At 34.3% G+C, this 20335-nt stretch overlaps 1 protein-coding gene across 3 annotated transcripts in view; it reads right to left on the bottom strand.

Annotated features, from left to right (window-relative positions):
* Nucleotides 1-20335, bottom strand: part of FSTL5 (follistatin like 5) — a 296370-nt gene that overhangs the window by 150883 nt on the left and 125152 nt on the right. For all 3 annotated transcript variants that reach the window (XM_061992991.1, XM_061992992.1, XM_061992990.1), the window contains exon 4: nucleotides 5549-5745. In XM_061992991.1, coding sequence (XP_061848975.1) covers nucleotides 5549-5745 — 197 coding nt within the window. The remainder of the gene's footprint in view (nucleotides 1-5548; nucleotides 5746-20335) is intronic.

Below are 20335 nucleotides of genomic sequence, written 5' to 3' on the forward strand. Positions count from 1 at the left end.
ATTCTTCCTTTAAAAACAAAATAAACCCTTCAAGGAACCATTCCACTTTACTATAAACCTTGCAGATATGTTGCAATTATATTAGACCAGAGGTAATGAAGATGATGGAAATTCTTTCTTTTTCACAGTTCACCATTTTGGGAGGCTAGATACTCTTTCTGATTAGTACCTACCTCTCAAAACAGAGGAGTCTAAAAGGTTAACTTCTTAAGTAAGTCTTTTCAAAACCAAGCCACATCTGACTTGCCAATATAGGATTTGGAAACTAAAACATTAAACAAGTTAGACTCAGCAGTGAAAGCAGTCCAGTCAGAGAAGTATTTATATGAGGAAAAAAAAATGTTCACTTAGCCTGCATGGAACTACATTGCAGAATACCTTGCCTGATATTACTGTGTGTAATGGCGATATAATTATTTTTTACGTGTATTTCTGAGTTAGACTATAAATCTATGAAAAAAAATAGTACCAAGATGCCAGAATTGGTTAAATTTCAAAAAAAACAAGTATGTCATTTTTTAATTCACTGTTATAACACTTGAAATATTTTGTTAAACTCTCTTACTGTTTGAAACAGCTTTTTTCATAAAAGGCACTGTTTTCATTTTTTTCTGGAGGGGAATATTAATTTCTCTTGCTTCAAGATCCAAATGCAAGACTTAAGATTTTTGATCCAAAATATATCAATTAAAAAATGAAGTCCTTCTGTCACCATTTCCAATCTCCAACTGATTCATTTCAATTTTACATTAAGTATTATGACTATATGGATACCTAATAATAAAATGCATTCCAAGAGTCTGATTGTACTCATTGCACAGCAAGACTGAGGAGATCTAAAATTTAAGATGCATTAAAAACTGAAGTGCAATATTCTTGTGATGATAAATTAACTTGAGGAGCCTTTGTCGTCTTCTACAATAAATATGTTATTTTTTGTAAGATTAAATTTAAAATGCAGACAGGCATTATTATTTATAACAAGTCTGCACATTTCAAAATTTTGCCTACATTATAACCACAACTGAGCAGAATTCTCCTAATCTCGAATAAATTTTCAAGAATAACAATAATGTCTCCTTGTGGTGGATTGAATCAGCCTGGACACCAAAACCTTTTTATCACTCCTCTGCTTAGCTGGACAGGTAAGAGAAAATATAACTAAGGGCTTGAGGGTCAAGATAATGAAAGGGAAAGATCACTCACAGCCTCATTTGGGTATCCACCTGCTCTGGTGTGGGGTCCTCCCTGGGCTGCAGGTGGATCTCTGCCCCTCTGTGGCCTCCATGACTGTAGGGTCAGGGCCTGTCTCACCATTAGCTGCACCTTAGGCTGCAGTGGAATCTCTGCTCCAGTACCTGGAGTACCTCCTTCTTTCCTCCTGCATTGGCCTTGGTGTCTGCAGAGTTGTTGCTCTCGTGTATTCTCACTCCTCTCTTTGGCTACATTGCTCACTCATGTAGTGACTTTTTTCCCTTTTTTATATATGTTATCAGAGAGGTTCTGCTACCATTATTTACAGGCATGAGCTTGGCCTTGACCAGCAATGGGTCTGATTTGTAGCGTCTGGCATTGGCTCTACTGGTTATAGGGAAAGCTTCTTGTTTCTTCTCAGAGACGCACCTTCCCAACCACTACCAAACCTTGCCACCAAACCCAATATTCTCCCATTCAGGAAGTTTCTAACATTCTTCTACCACGATCCCCATTTCAAAGAATCTAAAGGATTGGAAGGGACCTCAAAAGATCATCTAGTCCAACCTCCCTGCCAGAGCAGGACCACCTAAAGTAGGTCACACAGGAACTCAGCCAGGTGGGTTTTGAATGTGCCCAGAGAAGGAGACTCCACAACCCATCTGAGCAGTCTGTTCCAGTGCTCTGTCACCCTCATAGTGAAGAAATTCTTCCCTGCATTTCTTTGGAACCTCTTTTGTTCTAGCTTGTACCAATTGCCCCTTGTCCTATCAGTGGACATAAATGAGAAGAGCCTGGCTCCATCCTCCTGACATCCATCCTTTACATATTTGTAAACAGTAATGAGGTCAATCCTCAGTCTCCTCTCCTCCAAATCGAAGAGCCCCAGCTCCCTCAGCCTTTCATCCGAAGGGAGATGCTCCACTCCCTTCATCATCTTGGTGGTCCTGCACTGAATGCTCTCCAGCAGCTCCCTCTCCTTGAACTGAGGGGCTCGGAACTGGATACAATATTCCAGATGTGATCTCAAAATAGCAGAGTAGAGGGGGAGGAGAACCTCTCTCCACCTACTGCCCACAGCCCTTCTAATACTCATGGTCATCCTGCTGTCCACCAAGACCTCCAGGACCCTTTCCCCTACACTACTCTCTAAGAGTTCATTCCCCAACCTGTACTGGTACATGGGGTTATTCTTTCCCAAATGTAAGACTCTACACTTGTCCTTGCTGAATTTCATCAGATTTCATTCTGCCCAACCCTCCACCCTATCCAGGTCTCGTTGAGTGGCAGCACAGCCTTCTGGTGTGTCAGCCACTCCCATTAGTTTAGTATCATCAGCAAACTTGCTGACAGTGCCCTCTGTTCCTTCATGAAGGCCAATAATGAATATATTGATCAGTACTGGTCCCAGCACCAACCTCTGAGGGACTCTGCTAGATACAGGCCTCCAACTAGATCCTGTCCCATTGATCACAACTCTCTCCTTTCTTACCTTCAACGAGTTAACAACCTACTTCACTACCAGACCACAATTTCTCAGTTTTGCTGCCAGGATGCTGTGGGAGATGGTGTTAAATGCTTTACTGAAATTAAGAGAAACCACATCCACTGCACTACCATCATCTCTCCATCTGGTTACATCTTCATAAAAGGCTATCAGGTTGGTCAAACATGACTGATCTTTGGTAAAACCATGTTGACTTCTCCTAATGACCGTCTTGTACTTTAAATGTCTGGAGACAGCACCCAGCATAAGTTGTTCCATCACCTTTCCAGAGATGGAGGTGAGGCTGACTGGTCTGTAGTTACCTGGCTCCTCCTTCTTACCCTTTTTGAAGACTGGAGTGACTTTTGCTTTTCTCCAGAACTCAGGTACCTCTTCTGTTCTCCATGACTTACTGAAGATGATGGTCTAGCAATGACTACTAACCACAGGTGCATCCCATTGGAGCCCATGAATTTATGCATATCCAGATTGACCAACTGATCCTTAACCCAGTCTTCATCAGCCAAACAAAACTCCTCCTTTAACCCGAATTCCTGTGGAGTCTGGGGTTTGAGAATAATCATGTTCTCAAGAAAGTTAATGGGACTTGCATTCTCTCAGTAGCAGGGACTTCACATTATGAACTAATACCTTCCAGTGCATTCAAGATAATATATTTTTGTTTCTTTTCTCCTACTACAATAATTCCAATTTCTAGATATACTGGCAGTTATTGTATACACTAAGGGCAGAACATAGTAAGAGTCCAATCCCACCTTGCAAAACTATCTTCGTTTATCAAGTTTTATGTGCAACAAAAACCATTAATTGGGCTAAATCACAGGAAGGTGAAAAAAAGAAGTGTCAAGTATTCAACAATCAAAGCTAACACTCCGGAAAACAATGCATTTCATTTGAAGATATTTTACTGAGTTCTTTTAATCTGTTGTCTTGTTTTAAGTCTTCAGAGAGAACTAAGTCACATACTTGGTTATTTTCCAGTAAATGAGCAGGTTAAAATCTTTCTCCATCAAATGAAGACAGAGATTTACAAATATTAATGAGCTGAATTAAATTTAAAGTCACACTATTATCTGTTTCTCAAAGGCAGCTCAGTGTTTCCTTCTGTTATATGAAAGAGACAAATGTTCTCAGATGAAGCTTCTGCTATCAAGAAGTCTTTGTGAGAAACAAGTACAGCATCTCTTTTTCTTTGCTGTTCAAACTAAGGAATGATTTCTGAGGGCAACAGCTTAGTTCATTGTGTCTCTTGTCAAAACATACAATGACACGTGAAACAGCACTAACAATGAATTTATTTACATCATTTTTTAGACTGAATAATTTCATGATTCTGCAATGAACTGCAGCAAAAAAGTCAAAGCGCCATGTCTCCATGCTTGTGAAAAAACATTAGTTTATAATTGTCACTATAAATTCATTTTTATAGAAAAAAAAGGCATGTGGGAAAACCATGTATAAAAAGTTTGACAATGAAAGAATTTCTGATACAAAAAAAACATAGTAAAGAGGAAAAGTATATGCACAGCAACTGAATAGAGAAGAATTGTTTCTTTACACAGGCCTGGAAATTCTGCAAAGTATTTTTGATACTGACTTTCTGCACTAGTACTTCAGTCTTGCTCCTCTGATGAAAAGAGTATAATTCACTGATATCAGGTAATGGATTTGCAGTGGTGAAATTGTTCAACTCTTTCCCAGTAGTTATGTAAAGGTTATCATAACAAAGTCAATATATTTCAAGGGGTAAAATAAAGCAGGATCTAAAACTCAGTTTCTTTAGACTGAAACTCAATAAACTAATCACTATCACAGTGTTTCAAATGTTAGTGATATATATCTAAAAGCATTAAATATGCACATCTGTATCTTTGTTTCCTATGTATGTTATGTATTTGCAGAGCCCGTTCATATAAAAAGCATTATTTGTAAAATAATCCCTTGAAAACTGAAGTTCTGAAAGTCTAAAAAGTAGCAGATAAACACAATCTTATAAAGCGCACACTCAAAATCTGTTTTTGAAATGGTTAATTTATTGTTATTTGAAATTATATCTATATTTGCATGCAGCCTTTGGTCCTGGAAATTATCTCTAAAACTTCAGAAAGGAACTCTATGGAAATGTAACTCCTGGTATTATGTATTCACTTGTAAGTATTTTGTAACATTGCCACACAACTTAAAACATAGGTTAATGATCAATAGTGGCATTTAAAAAATCTTATTTTTCTGGAATTTTTAATTGGCTGCCTAGTTTTAGACTTATTAATACAGCTCAGCCATCATCAGGTTTCTCAAACATGGAAACATACATTACCTAGTGAATCAAAGTACGTTTGCAATAACAATAATTTTTAACAGAGATAACCTCTCTAAGTAGATTAAAGTGAGTGCAGTCACATTTGCAAGAGCAACAGTTATTGGTTAGATCCATAACTACTGTACTTTTCTACCCTTAGCTTGTGTAGAGTAAAAATACTTGTTTAGTATTACAGGAGTAATTTAAAATATAATTTTAACTGTTTTCAACTTCTAAAATACATCTATATAGTTGGACATATACAGCATACTGTGGATAACATAACAATGCATGGTCAAAGGAAACTACAGTATTTTAACTCCCAAGGTATTTCCCAAAACACTGTCTTCAAATTTCTGAATCATCACTGCAGAATTTTTGAACAATTCAGCTTTTCCAAAATTCCTGAATTTTGTGGTTTTCACCACAAAGACTCATATATATTTTCTAAAGTAATAGCATCATAAGACATAATATTACCTGTGTTTAAGTCTCGATAAAGACAACTGATTAGGCATTGTACTAATGGAAACAGAATCTAACCTTACCTGAGATAATTCATTAGTGTCCACAAGTCCATTTTTGTCTGAATCAAAATAATTAAACATTTGATCTACAAGAAATTTTTTTAAAGCCATTTTCTCATCAATGGTTTTATCTTTCGATTGTGCAACGTATCTCCTATTTTGTAGATCCAGTAACATATTTTTCACTTCAGTATATTCAATAGGTTTGCATCGATCCCCTGAAAAAGAAAGAAATACACAAGGTCACTCAACCTCTTTCAGGAGTTTCAGAGTAAATTTAAAAAAAAATGCTTTATGAGCTAAGGAATTTATTCTGTAGTAGATTGATCTATATTACTTCCTTGTCTGATATTCAGGGTAAGGACATAAAATTATTGCATTTCTATATACTTTCTGTAGACAAATTTTTCTGTGTATGGAAACTAAAAAAGGCTTCAACAGTTTTCAAGTCTGTAATTTTTTCATTTAGATCATTCTGGAAAGATGCATCTGCGTATTTTTAAAAAAATACTACCTTTTGTATAAATTTTCATAACATGAATAGTATAAGGTAATATGTGCAGAAAAACCTGTAAATATGACAGAAAATGATACATTATAAAGAACATATTTCTTAAAAATATTTTACTTCAGAAAGTAGAAATTACACTCCGGTACTCATAAGCGAGCTCTAAATTTAAATTTACTGAACAAACCAAACTTATTTGAAATAGCGAAGATGGAATTTTCAGAAGAAGAGAAAGGATATCTTTGGCAAGATCTGTTTTATTCTTCTCATTATCAAGTATTCTATAAAGTGGAAATTTCTACAGTAAATGTCTCACATATCGCGGTTACGATCACTATTTATTCCGAATCAAAGCACAACATATTGTATGTCTGGTGCTCACTTCTAGTAGTTACTGATACTTTAAATGGAACAAAGAAACAGTTTAAATGTTTTTTTTTTTAATTAAGATACCCTTAGTATTTCTGATTTTTTTTATAAGATATGTAAATGTTCACCAGGAAAATATCACGTGTTTATTATAAACACATATTTACAGTTATCAACTGCTTAAGTTAACTTCAAGTAATGTGTTAAAGGCTAAATCAACACACTGATTAGCAAAGAAAGCTATTTTCATTTGCTGAAGATACAAGTATTAATGAGGAACAATTATTTACCTCACAGAAACTGCTTAGGTAATTGTTTTGGTTTGCAAGTGTATCCAATTTAAGAAATGTCTCATTTACATGTATGATACTAGAGTTTATTACTTTAGTGTATTTAATGACATATGCTTTACTATGGTGACTATTCCACTATATATATCTTCATCATATTTTCACAGACAGAAAAAAACTTTCCTAAATGCTTCTCACTCTCCTACTGAGGCTCAGATCTAGACAAGGACTCCTGTGACAGAAATTAAATTGTTGAAGTAGAAAAAATGTTTTTATGAACCAAAACTATAGCTTTTTTTCTTTTTTTCATTTTAAAAGCCACTGCTTGTTATGTAGCTATCTGAAAATCCCAATCGAAGTAATAGAAATAAACAAAACCAAGATGTGTTAAACTGATAGCCTAAGTTAACAAAGTATTTGCATATTTATCCTTACCTGCCAGAGGCATAAAGATTGATGACAGTCAATTTGTAAGAGTTGACTGCTTTTCAGGAGTCTAATGCAGAAACACTCAGTAGGGAAACATGTTTGTTCCTTAGCCATTCTGGAGCTGCAGTAAGCAAGCCTTTCCATCTGAATGGATGCAGGCTCCAGGTGGTAGGGAGGGAAGAGAAAACTGAACTTTAACATACTCTAATTAATTTGAGTGAATTCCAAAAAGACTGGGACAGAAAAACAAGTATAACGTTTTTTTCCCTCCTGATAACTTTTCTGTCTGTATCTTCAAAAAGACCCAGTTTGGTTTTACTCTGTTGCAGCTAAAGTTTAACACAGTTTTACATATATTTCTGGCAGTGATGGGACAACAAATCATACTTCTTAGGTATTGTACTGCTTGGACCTAGTTACGAAGTCCAGATTTTATCTCCTGTAAACTATTTTTGATCAAACAGTTCTCATCCTGCAATTTGAAAACTGTAAAGAGATATTTCTAACCTAGAGATAACACAAGTAAATAAGTTTATTTCTTAATAATATCTGTAAAATACTGGATTTGTCACAGTATCTTTGATGAGTCACTACATGACTGAATTAGAAAAAGAAATGGAGAATGAACAAAAAGTCATATTGACATTTTTTTGGTTCCTTGAGGCACAGGACAATGCCTGTCACTGATGATTGATCACCAATTGAATGTAGGTTTTCACTTCTACAAGGACAATAATGATGTTAATGTTCATTAGACTATTAAAGATTATTTATTTATTATATGTGCACAACTTTCGCATGGGTTGTATGAAGACATCCATATGAGAGATTATGCAAAGTACTGTAAATTTACTTTCAATACAAACCAGAGTTTATAGTAAAAAGTTTTAAAGACTATTTTAATGCACTTTAGACATTCATTTTGGAACTAAAGCTTAAGAAATTATGAACTAGTGTATTGTCTCACAGTACCTATTCAGAGACCAAATAAAGAATACAATGCACTTTATACATACTTTCTTTTTTCTGTACACCTCTGCATAGCACAGACTTCTGAACCTAGCATATGAGTCGTACAAGAGCATTTCTACATTACATGTTTATAAATAATTTTTACAGTTTTCCAGAAAGAAAAAACATTTGTACCACTTGTTTTCATGTACAACAAAAAATAAAGTTGTCTGAGAGTTATTGCCAGAAGTTTGACTACTTCTCATAGAAAATAAATAATTCATAAATTATGAACAGAAGGATGATAAATTATTAGTCTAACTCTCCAGATAGTAAAGCTGCCACAACATTAGTGTCCACAAAATATCTTAATACTTGCATTAGTGTCTACATGGTTATATTTCGTTATCAACAAAGAACATAATTTCCCAAGAACAGGTTGCTAAAATCTGTTACAGCTGTTCTACACAAAGATAACTTTTCCTTTTGATTTTTCTCATTCCTATGAAGTCCTTTGGACATATTTTTAACATGAAAAAAACCAGCTCAAATCTATCAATAGGTTGTATTAATTACTAATGGAAAATACTACTATCTCTTGAATATTAATGAAAAGAGAATTCAGGAAATATGATGTTAATTATTTCATAAGTTGCTTTTTTACTGAATACTGAAACATTAATCACAATGGCAATATGCTGAAAACCAGCTGTGGATAAGGTGAATACACTTCACAAAACAATTTCATGTCTCTACAATCCATCTTCAGCAGATGATTATTTTATACTCAGGAATGGCTTTATTCTCTTTGAGAGGTTGTTTGTACCATGTCTGTAAGATAATAGCTGTAATTTGCTCTCATTGTGTACCTGCTCACTCTATAGATCAACCTGAATAAATTACAGTCCTTGCCATGATAATCCACTGGCTTCTACTGTGTGAGTTTTATCTTTGCTAGAGTCCAGTGTGATTCTTTTAGTGCTTCACTAACTTGTTTTAAAGCTGGTCCTCATGACCAAAATACTGCCAACACTTTTTGGAAAAATCTCTGTTGGCTATCATTCATGCTTTAAAAACAGATGCTATTTTGTTTCTCACTTATCTAAATAGGTTAGTCTGATCTATGTAAAATACAGCTTTATCAAAAGTAGCTTCATACTTCACGAATCTGCACCGCGACATTTATCTAGAATATGGAAGAAGTCTTCCCCCATTCCTTTACCTGAAAAGGATGCCAAGGTCTGCAGAGGAGTACATGGTTTGCATATAAGGGTGGCAAGAACAATACTCAGGCATGTAAGTGCATTGGTGGTACTTTACAGTATCTTAAAAAGACCTTTTTTGAATTCTTTGTGACAGATCATAACAAGTAATACAAAAAGAAGATGAACTATTTTTATCCTTCCAACACAATGTCAAACATATCTGTGGTGTGATAAATCTTGGGAGAAGCATAGATATTCAGGAGTCTGGGTAGACACAAGTCACATGCTGCATATAGTGAATGATTAGTTACCCTTCCTGTTCCCTGCCTTAATCTACTGGTTGAAAGTATCAAAATTTTCATGTTTGCAATAAAAACGAGGTTTATTTGTAACTGCTAAACATATAAAGTAAGCATATAACTAAAAGCAGCTATCACTTGCAAACTATTTTTTAAAGAAACTGGTGAAAAGAAAGTGATTTTTTTTTTTAATCACCGAAAATTTACAAAAGAGAGAATAGGGAGAAAAGTATTGTCTGCCACTTGTACACATATTTACAAATGTGCAAGTAAATTACACTCTTCAAAAAGAAACTGAAAACTGTATAGCAATTCTACACCCACATCTACATCCATTTTTTCCTACTGCAAAACGTAATGAAAACTATAGTGGTAACCTGCTTCAATGGATATAAATATATAATAGCTATATAGATAATAGAGATATATATAATGCATTCTAACTATAGATTTTAGGGCAGTGGCAGATGTACCTTCAGTTTATGAGCTAATTACAGCTCTGATAAAACAGGTTTACACTGCTATACTACATTAAAACGTTGTAATTTTATACATAATTCAAAGCATTCTTTGCATCAGACTTGAACACGAAGACAAATAAGATCAATGAATGCAACTGACAGATAAGGGGATCACAAGGAAACAAGAAAACACTGCTCACACAACACAATGCACAGTTTCATTAACAAATCACACATCTCATTGTCATGACTGCCTTTTTCAGTAATATTTGAGGAAATGTGAGCAGATTACTAAATTACAAGAATGAGCGTCTCTTTACAGGAGACTTCCCCCAGGCTGGAGTAGCAGCACAGAGAAAAACTTATTGCTTTATTTATGGTCTATATTAGAACACATTACTTGTGAAATAGTTGTCTCGATGACACACAAATAGTAAATGGAGATTAACTACAACAGCCTTTACAGTGAGGAAATGTAATTTATGTTTAAACTAATGGAGAAATACAAACTCCTGGGAATAAACTACAATTACATTACTTCCAAAAAGACCTACTAAATTCTACATAACTATCTACATACACTTGTACTTAATTTCTAACTATTAATTTTTTTAGGGTTTTTTTTTCCATTAGTGAAATAGACTTCCTACACAAATAAATTGATAATTTCTGAAAAATTACTAGAAAGCAGTAACAGGAAATGTTGTGTTTTATTCTTCTCTGTTTGTTCCATTTATGGAAAGGACCAAATCTACTACACAGTAGATTTTTTCAAAAAACCCAAGCCAAAACAAAAACCTCTGTTATGATTTTTTTAGTGTTTCCTGACATCGTCTGTGCGATCTTAGAAAGGGCACAGAAACATAAGAATTAAAAAGCAAACACACTGGAACCAAAGTGCAATTTTCAACTCTCATGTCTTGTCTGAAATAGTGATTGTACTAGGATTTATTCAACCCAAACTCAAAAAAATGGAAACACTTGGCTCTTTCCTTCTATTCAATACAACAGTTTTGTAGCTGTATCTCCGTTACCTAGGAAACGTCTGAAACTTAAGATTGAGTACTATTGTCCTCCTAGACAGTACTGAATAGATTATATTTGCCCATAATCCTGAAAAAAAAAAAGTTATATTTGACAATTTAAGTCTTATTTAATTTGTAAGAGAAAGATATGTATCAAAACTAACTGGTTATTTATGAAAACTTGAAAAAATGAATATGAACATTATTCTTAACACCTATAGAAAAATATTGAGGAATCAGTCAAGGTAGTAGTTTAGAAGTCACTCTTTAAATCCAAATTCAGATATCAGATTTTTGTATTATGTAGTTTTTAGAAAAATACTGGTATAAATGGAGAGAGGAAGAAAGAACATATCATTTTAGAAGTGCAACAAATAATTTTCTTTTCTTTCTCAGTTCTTCCATCACTGTCAGGGTTAATACAGGCATTTTAACCTTTCCTTGTCTTAGCATCTCCATCTACATAGTAGGAACAACTCTTATGTCAAAGAGTTATCTAATAATGAATATTCATGTGCACATATACAGCCACATACACAGGATAGGCAAGTCACTGCAGATATGGCCTGATATCAATTCAATTCCAAATATAACACGAGATAGTTGTAAGATCTTCATCCATTGAGCTATTTTTCATGATCCATTCTGTTCAGATGAAGCATGAAAGTTGTAATCTTACTTGTCACTTGACCAGATAACAAAACTTTTTTAAACCACCAAAATTGCTTTTTTTCTTTTTTTTATCTGAAAGACACTCCAGGTTCAGATATCATTTCACAACATCTATTTTCCAATATCTAACTCTTATTTTCCAAATCTAGAGCTCAACAGTTTTGACCCTTATTCTCCACTCTCCTCACTGAAACCCTGGAGCTGCAAGTGAAAAACAGCAATCTCATTTGTACATGACTCTAACTTTTGATGTATGGCTCTATGGTCCAGAGGATTGAGGGACCGGAGTGCTTTACGTTAAAAAATGGTATGTAAAAAAAAAAAACCCAAAACAATCCTGGATGAACAGGGATTAACTTAAAAGCATTTCCCTGATGCAGCTACATTTTAAGTAAAAGGGAAGAATTTTCTACTATTTTTTCAATACATAACAGTATAAGTCTGCAAATTTTGGTCCCAAAGCTTCCCAGCTTTACATATTTGGAGTACTTGGAAAAACAAAAATTTAGAAAAGTTACATTTCCCATCTTTATGGGTTTGCCTTTTTTGTTTCGCTCTTGCTCTGGTGGCAGTGGGGTTATCTAATCTATACAGCACTGAGTCAGCACATAGGCTGCTCTATCTTATTTTATAACATGCATACTTTCCAACGACATGTCATTATATACATCTAGAATCAGCGTTACTGTCAAAGTTGAATGCGTGGGCTTTAAGGACTTCAATTCTTCCATTCTTCTTACTCAATAGGTCTCAGTAGCTTCAAGAATTGTTAAGAATTTCCAATGCAGTGTTGTCTATTTATATGCAGTATACATAAAAAAAAGGCTCACACATAAATAAACATCCTACTATTCAGAGAATGGCACACTAATTTTAAAGTTTTAAAGTTACATATATGATACATGTCCTTTGGCAAATACTTCCAAGTGATTACTATAGCTGCTATATAAAATAGCATTGGAGATAGCTTTTCAAAGCCTTAATTTCAGTTTGAAAACAAGGAATAATGCTGTCCTTCCCTCAAATATTACTGGTAAAAATGCTCTCAACCATTCTGATCTTTCAAAACTATAAATAAAAAGACAGAAGCCATAATTTTACTTTATTACACACATCTGCACAAGTCTACATCCAGTCTTACTTAGAGAAAGACACAAATAATTAGTAGTAATTATTCTTTTTTTCAGGACTAGTTAGAGGAAGTTTTATATGAAGTGAGAAAGATTAATCAAAAAGTACCTAGGAAATGGAAAGAAAAGCACCACAGCAGCATTTGAGGTATGGGGGGGCAACTTCTACTTGTTAATGCAGTGTGGTAAACATATCACAGATCTCTTGACAGAAGAAAATAGGTCATATAAACTTTCACCTTCAAGATGACATTTGAAGGCTATAGCAAGTTGACAATAATGATGAAAATATTTTCCACAGCTGAGAAAACACTGAATGTATGGGTTGTTTGGATTGCATGTTAGCATGACAAACACCATAAGCAGAGTTAATATGTAACTGGCAAATGCAAAACTCTTTGACAGGATTGACCCTGCCATCAAACAACTGCTATATCCAGAATGATTTCACCCAGTAATATCACATCTCAAAATTTCTTATTTAAAAATTCATATTTCTTATTTTAAAAATTCATATACAACATTAATGAGATAATCCGGACTTCCTTGTCCTTCCTACCTTATTTAAAGATAAACTGAGACAGAAAAAAGTAATGTTCCTCAAAGGAAGGCATTCCTAAAAATGAAGGTTCAGACAACAGTTTAATGCAGCATTTTATTTTCCCCTCTAGTGGAGTTAACCCAACCACTGTTAGTCTTACTCCCACAGGACATAGACAATTTTTCATTTGCAGTAGCTAGAGTGACAATATGAAAGTTTACATTACTATGAAGGCTTACATTACTATGAAGGCTTACATTAAAAAAAAATAAACAAAAACCCCCAAAGTATTCCAAAACCAGCATAGAAATACTTAAGGGATGTAAACTGACACACAAATCTAAGTAGAGCCACAATCTTTCTTTTCCCAAGGGCTTCTCAGGGATGCAGAGTATTTTCAGGTTTCCGAAGGTGGGGTCTCAAGACTGGGTTAAACCTAAGTAAAACAGCACTATAGTTAAAAAGTTCTGTTGATCCATTCCTATTTCCTCCCTCCATCACATATTCCCACCCCTTCCTTTGTTTCACCTTAAGCACAGTTGGCTTTTAGTGATAATTAAAGAAGTTGTTACATTCTTCTATTTGCTAAAGAAAAAAAAATAGATGTTGAACCAACATGTTATTTTTTTTCAATTAATATTTTATGCAATTAGCCCAATTTATTTAACTAAAATAGAAAAGCCTCAGCAAAACAAATAGAATTGCCTTAAGAACCTTCATAATATCCTCTTGAAATATCTATCTTACGTTTACCCCCCTCACAGTTTTTCTCTGAGTACCAAGGTCCCAATCTTTTCCTCACAAAGAGTGGGAGGAAAAGGCCACAAGGAGTCAAGAGCACCCTAAGATCATCATCAGGAGAAACATGAAGGTATGGTTAGAGGTCTTCTCTCCTCAGTTTTGGCATCTGCTTGGTTAGTTTTATAAGTTTCACTATCAGAACTTCCTTCTTTCTTGTTAGAAGGTTAATCATGAAAATGGACAAGTCTTCTTCCAACCTTGGTTGACTCTATTATTTGCTATGCATAAATTATCCATATATGGTTTTGAGAGAGCTTAAAGTAAACACAGTTAGCAATAGTCATTTGACTAGGCAATTTCTGAAATTGGTATAATTGGCTCAGGTCAAAGCAAGACCAGGCAAGTCCTGAGACCCTCTGCACTATCACATCAATAAAAAGAGGGTCCTGTGGTTGTGGTGGTTTGGGTTTGTTTTTTTTTTTTTTAAATCAGAAAGAAATAAAGGAAAAAAAAATCACATTCCACAGAGCTATTCATCTTTGAGGCATGATTACAGGATAACCTAAAGCAATTCAGAGAAATCTGAACTACAGTGGACCAAGGTCAGTAAGCGTACGTGATGAAAATTGATTTTAGCCAACTTAAAGAGGAGACATTAATAGTATTTTCCAGGTTGAGCATCTTAGTTTTGTACTTGTTCATTACCTTCCCTGTCCTTCCCACAGAGACGCAAGGGAATATGTTGATTTAGTAACTGGAGGCAAGCACAGTTTTCAAATTGAAACTAAAGTAAAGGAGCATGGAATTTTTCTTTAAATCCACATCAGAATGCAATCTAACCATACTGGTCTGGCACCAGTATAAGTATGTGATCAGGCTGATAAGTCTTGACAACTTCATGTATCATTTCCAGATTGTGTTTCTCTTTTGTATTTAGTGTAAATCTGAAATAGTGGCTTGAGGTTTAAACAAATTTTGAAAACTGAACAGTTGTGGTTGGGAAAATAATATCAAAGGTATTACTGTGAAAAAAAAAAAAAACCTGCAGAAACCTACTATTGTATATTTCATAGAAGTAGTTAAAACAGCAGATGACTTTCAGCTGAAATTTGGAAGAAGGTATTAAAGAAAGATACCTGGCTGAATTTCATCTTGATATGATTCATTTTACTTACTGAAGTGATTCACATAGGATCCTATTTTTAGTCAAGTTTTGAGGATATAGAAAGTATTTTCTTACCCAGAGTTTTTGAAAAAATTTGAATTCAAATAAAATATTCCATTCTAAAACAGGTATAATAAAATCAGTTAGTAAAGAGAAATTCACCTTTCCTGTTCTGTAAATAAATAGTTTGTCTTCTGCCTCTTCATATATATTACTGAACTTTAATTATTTGTGTTACAAATACATATAAAAAATGAAATTTTTATTCAATTACATTTCAAAATGTTATCTAAACAAATGATCTTGTGACACCTTCAGCTACAGGAATTCTATAAACACGATTAGGCACAAGCCTTGGACACAGGGCATTAATCACTGCCAATAACTGTGACAAAGATAATGAAAAGAAACACCTTAACAGACCAGTTCTGGGGCCAATCTTGTTCAACATCTTCATCAACAACCTGGATGAGGGGACAGAGTGTACCCTCAGCAAGTTCGCTGATGACACCAAACTGGGAGGACTGGCTGATTCCTCAGAAGGCTGTGCTGCCATTCAGTGAGATCTTGACCAACTTGAGAGTTGGGCAGAGAGGAACCTCCTGGGGTTCAACAAGGACAAGTGCAGAGTCCCGTACCTGGGAAGAAACAACCCCATGCACCAGTACAGGCTGGGGACTGACCTGCTGAACAGTTCTGTGGAGAGGAACCTGGGAGTCCTACTTGATAATAAACTAACCCTGAGCCAGCAATGTGCCCTCGTGTCCAAGAAGGCCAATGGCATCCTGGGATGCATCAAGAAGAGTGTGGCCAGCAGGTCAAGGGAGGTTCTCCTCCCCCTCTACTGTGTCTTGGTGAGGCCTCATCTGGAGTCCTGTGTCCAGTTTTGGGCTCCCCAGCTCAAAATTGACAGAGAACTTCTGGAGAGAATCCAGCGTAGGGCTACTAAGATGATCAGAGGACTGGAGCATCTTTCATACAAGGATAGGCTGCAGGAACTGGGGTTGTTTACTTTAGAGAAGATAAGACTGAGGGGGAATCTCATTAATATCTATAAGTATATAAATGGTGGATATCAGGAGGTTGGGACATCCCTTTTTTCTATTATATCTAGCAAGAGGACAAGGGGTAATGGGATGAAGCTGGAACACAAAAAGTCCCATTTAAACATAAGAAAAAAATATTTTACTGTGAGGGTGAGGGAGCAGTGGCACAGGCTGCCCAGAGGGGTTCTGGAGTCTCCTTCCTTGGAGGTCTTCAAGACCCAACTGGACATGTTCCTACACAATCTGATCTAGGTGGACCTGCTTCTGCAAGGGGGTTAGACTACATTTCTAAAGATTCCTTCCAAACCCTACCATTTCTATGATTCTATGAAATACCAACCAAACAACTAATTCTGCACACTCCATTAGGAAGAAAATAATCGTTATTTAGGAGATATGCAAACCAAAGCAATCTGAAAGTAATAACAATCCAACAACTTTTCCTAACATTTTAAGATCTTATCTGCTTTTCATGTTATCCCTTTGCTTGATTAAAGTACAATGAAGAGAATTCATTAACTTGTCCTAGAATTCTAATATTCATTTACTATAATCTTTTTCCTTTCTCTCTGTGACTGTTGAATAGTGTTTTGTTACTAATCTACTGCAGCTGCATTCCAACCCAAATGACTGTCTCAACCATAACCCAAGGAAAGTGTCAGACATACCAAGATGTCTAAATAAAGACTACCATATGTGTGTTAATCATTATTATTAAGATGCCAAAAGAAAGTTATATGCAAGCCATCTTTTGCATCTGATTTGAAGAAAACACATTTAAATAAGTTATTTCAGCACTAATTTTGCTGATTGATTCTGGCATCTGTCAGTGTATACAGCAGAGCTAACTTTCAAAGTAAGCATGGAATGACATTGCAATTTGAACAGTTTAAATGATTATGCAATCCTGTTTCTTTCCTGAAACAGCATTTTTTGAGGTCTGCATTTGGGATTTTTTATTGATTGTGGAATTCGGATTGGTTTGGCTTTGTTTGGATTGTTGGTTGATGTTTTTTCTAAACAGCAAAAGTCCTTCTTTCTGACTTTATCTATCCTAAGTTTTTAGGGTAAAAATAGATATTAAAAAAAATCAAATTTTACTTTTACTAAATGGCAACAGCTCACCTGAAAGATCATTTCTGGATTAAAATATCATATATATAACTATTGTCACAATTTTTAAATTTCAAAAACATGTACCAGCTCTCTATTTTTCTATATCAATAAAAAGTCAAAAGCTTTAATATTTTTTTATTACTGTCTTTATCGAAAGAATGTATTTCTTTGCTAATATTAAAATTTGCTTATGTTTGTAATGTCTTTTTAATGGCTTTCCTTGGAGATCGTTTTAGGGATCACTGAGCACAGTACTAAGGGTTTATAGAAGCTTATCCTTGTAGTACCTAACACATACATTGCTTCCTGAACAGGTACATTGATACTCACTATATTTCACATAAAGAATCTGAAATAGGTGGTTTAGTTTATGTAAACGTGAAATTGAATACAAGATAACATCTATCACTTTAAAACAAGGACTTTCAACCTGTTTACTAATATGTGCCACACAGCAGCATTGGGTCCATCTGTCCTCTCAAAACACACTGTGCAACTGTGGCAAAGCCAACAGTTTTAATTCCATGCACCTTCTCTTCACAAACTGAAGGATGGTGATGCATGATTTCAAAATATCAAACCTGAAAAATAAATAAAATTCTTATCCATTTATAGAAGAATTACAGTCCTGTCTGTAATTTGTATTGTTAGCTATACATCAGTCAGTACTTCAAACTAATTTTCAGATTTTTATTGGTACAAAACAGCTTCACTATCTTTTAGCAGGTTTTGAATTTTCAGAATTTTACATAATGACAGGTTTCAGGGTCACATGAAAGCCTGAGATGGAACTCTTCCTTTCAAAACTTCCCTTTGAAGTAAATAGGCTTTCAGTCTCTAAAAACAATTACTAAATGGGAAAAAAAGTAACATTATAGGTAGCCTTTTGGGATATTCCTCTCTTTTTGAGAATTTTACTCTCAAATCCTACTAAAATGTCCTGCTGCCCCATGTATTTTGTGAAGTTTCTGCAGAGTCCTGAAGCCATAAATGCTCAACTGGCTTATGAGTCTCCCTCCAAGAAGTTTCATGTGGTCAGAGAGCCAACATCAAGAGAATAGAAGCTTTTTCATTATTTTATAATATTACTATATTACATGGGCAAATTTAATAGATCCTTATCTGTGAATGAAAATTCTACATATTTATTAATAAAAAGGTACAAATGTTTATTAATAGCACTTATTATAGTTGATAAATTTCTAAAGTAACAAATTAGGAAAAAGATGTGTCAATTTTTTCCTCAAAATTATGGAAACAATCACTACATTCACATGCTTCCTTATATTTAAAAAAGTAATTTCCAAAGTACTGTACTCTATTACCATATATGATATATTATTTTAAAGTAAATTCCAGTTTCAAATGTAATATTCTTGTTAGTTGTGGTAACAAAGAACAGTAACAGTTGTACTGGTTAAGTGAACTACAACAGTAGGAAACTGATGAGAGGCTTGGACAACACAGAAACTCAAAGTAGAAATTTACTGTGAAAGCACGTTTGTTTGAATTTTCAGAAAGAAACAAATGTCAAACAAAAGTGAAAAGTTCAAAAATAAGAGTAGATATATTAAAAAATCACCCCCTGCCATGTGATATTGCTGTTACCATTCTAGAGCAAATATCATGCTGGGAAATTATGTCAGAATGTTTGCAAATATGTATATTTAAGTGCACTAAAAATCATAAAACAATAGCTAAGTTCATTTGTAAATAATATATCAGATAGATATTTGTTAAAAGCATTTAATACTTAGAAAAATGTCAATTATCCATTTAAGAATGGAAAAAGTAATAACTGGATAATACTGCATAACATAACTATTTTCATTGCAGAACTATTTTACCTGCTATTATACTTTTGTTGTTTCAGAAAGACAGGAATACAGTGGGAATATTATAATAAAGTACTAGCAGTTGCACAGAAATAATTGTAGTTATAGTTATAAACAATTATATTCCGTTCTTATTTTTGTACTAAATACCAATCAACTCGAGAAACTCATTTAAGAAACTCTACAAAACATATACATTTAATCTTTATTGTTTGCTTGAAATAGCAGGCACAGATTTGATTTAGATAATATTCCCTTCATTTTAGTTGCTTTCACTAAACAGCAACATGATAAAGAAATAATATTTTGAAAAAGGTATTTCTTTTTCATACCTGAGAGACAAATATGCAGATACAATTGCACTACTACTATCAGATTACTTGGTGGGTTTCGTCAAAGACTATTCTGTTTTTGCAAGCTCATTCTAATTCAAACTTAAGCTATAAGGAATTCACAGAAAACTCATGTACTGTCTAAATTAAACACATTATATGCACTGAGAAATGGTGAAAAAAATCTCTTATGATTTGGTATGACTGAATTCTGCATACTAGTACTAGACTTTCATTTGGGGTTAATTTCCTCAATAATTAGACATCGAAAGTGTATTTTCAAAAATCCCTGTTTGGAAATAAAAAACATATATTAACTATTACTAGTTTTGAAGTCTTCTGACTCCATTATCCATAGGCATACAAAACTAATTTTAAAGACAAAAGTCCTCAGAAAAAACAAGTAGGTAGGTAGTTTTCATAGCTGTCTACTACTGACAGGTAATCAGAACTCAGCCTGTTAACAAACTCAGAGTTCAAAATCTATCATTTATAAGCAAGGGGTTCCACAAGATTCATTTGATAAAGGCAAGGAATAATTATTTTTAATGAACATTATTATTACTGTTATTCCTTCCCTCAGAAAATAGTTGGATTAAAACACTACATAGATTTGCTTTGCAAGACTAAATTTATGAGACAGTTCCAGTTGCTTAGACTGTGCATTATATGTTCAGTGCCCCTGAAAAAGCT

This window comes from Colius striatus, chromosome 3 (genome assembly GCF_028858725.1).
Source record: "Colius striatus isolate bColStr4 chromosome 3, bColStr4.1.hap1, whole genome shotgun sequence".
Lineage (NCBI taxonomy): Eukaryota > Metazoa > Chordata > Aves > Coliiformes > Coliidae > Colius > Colius striatus.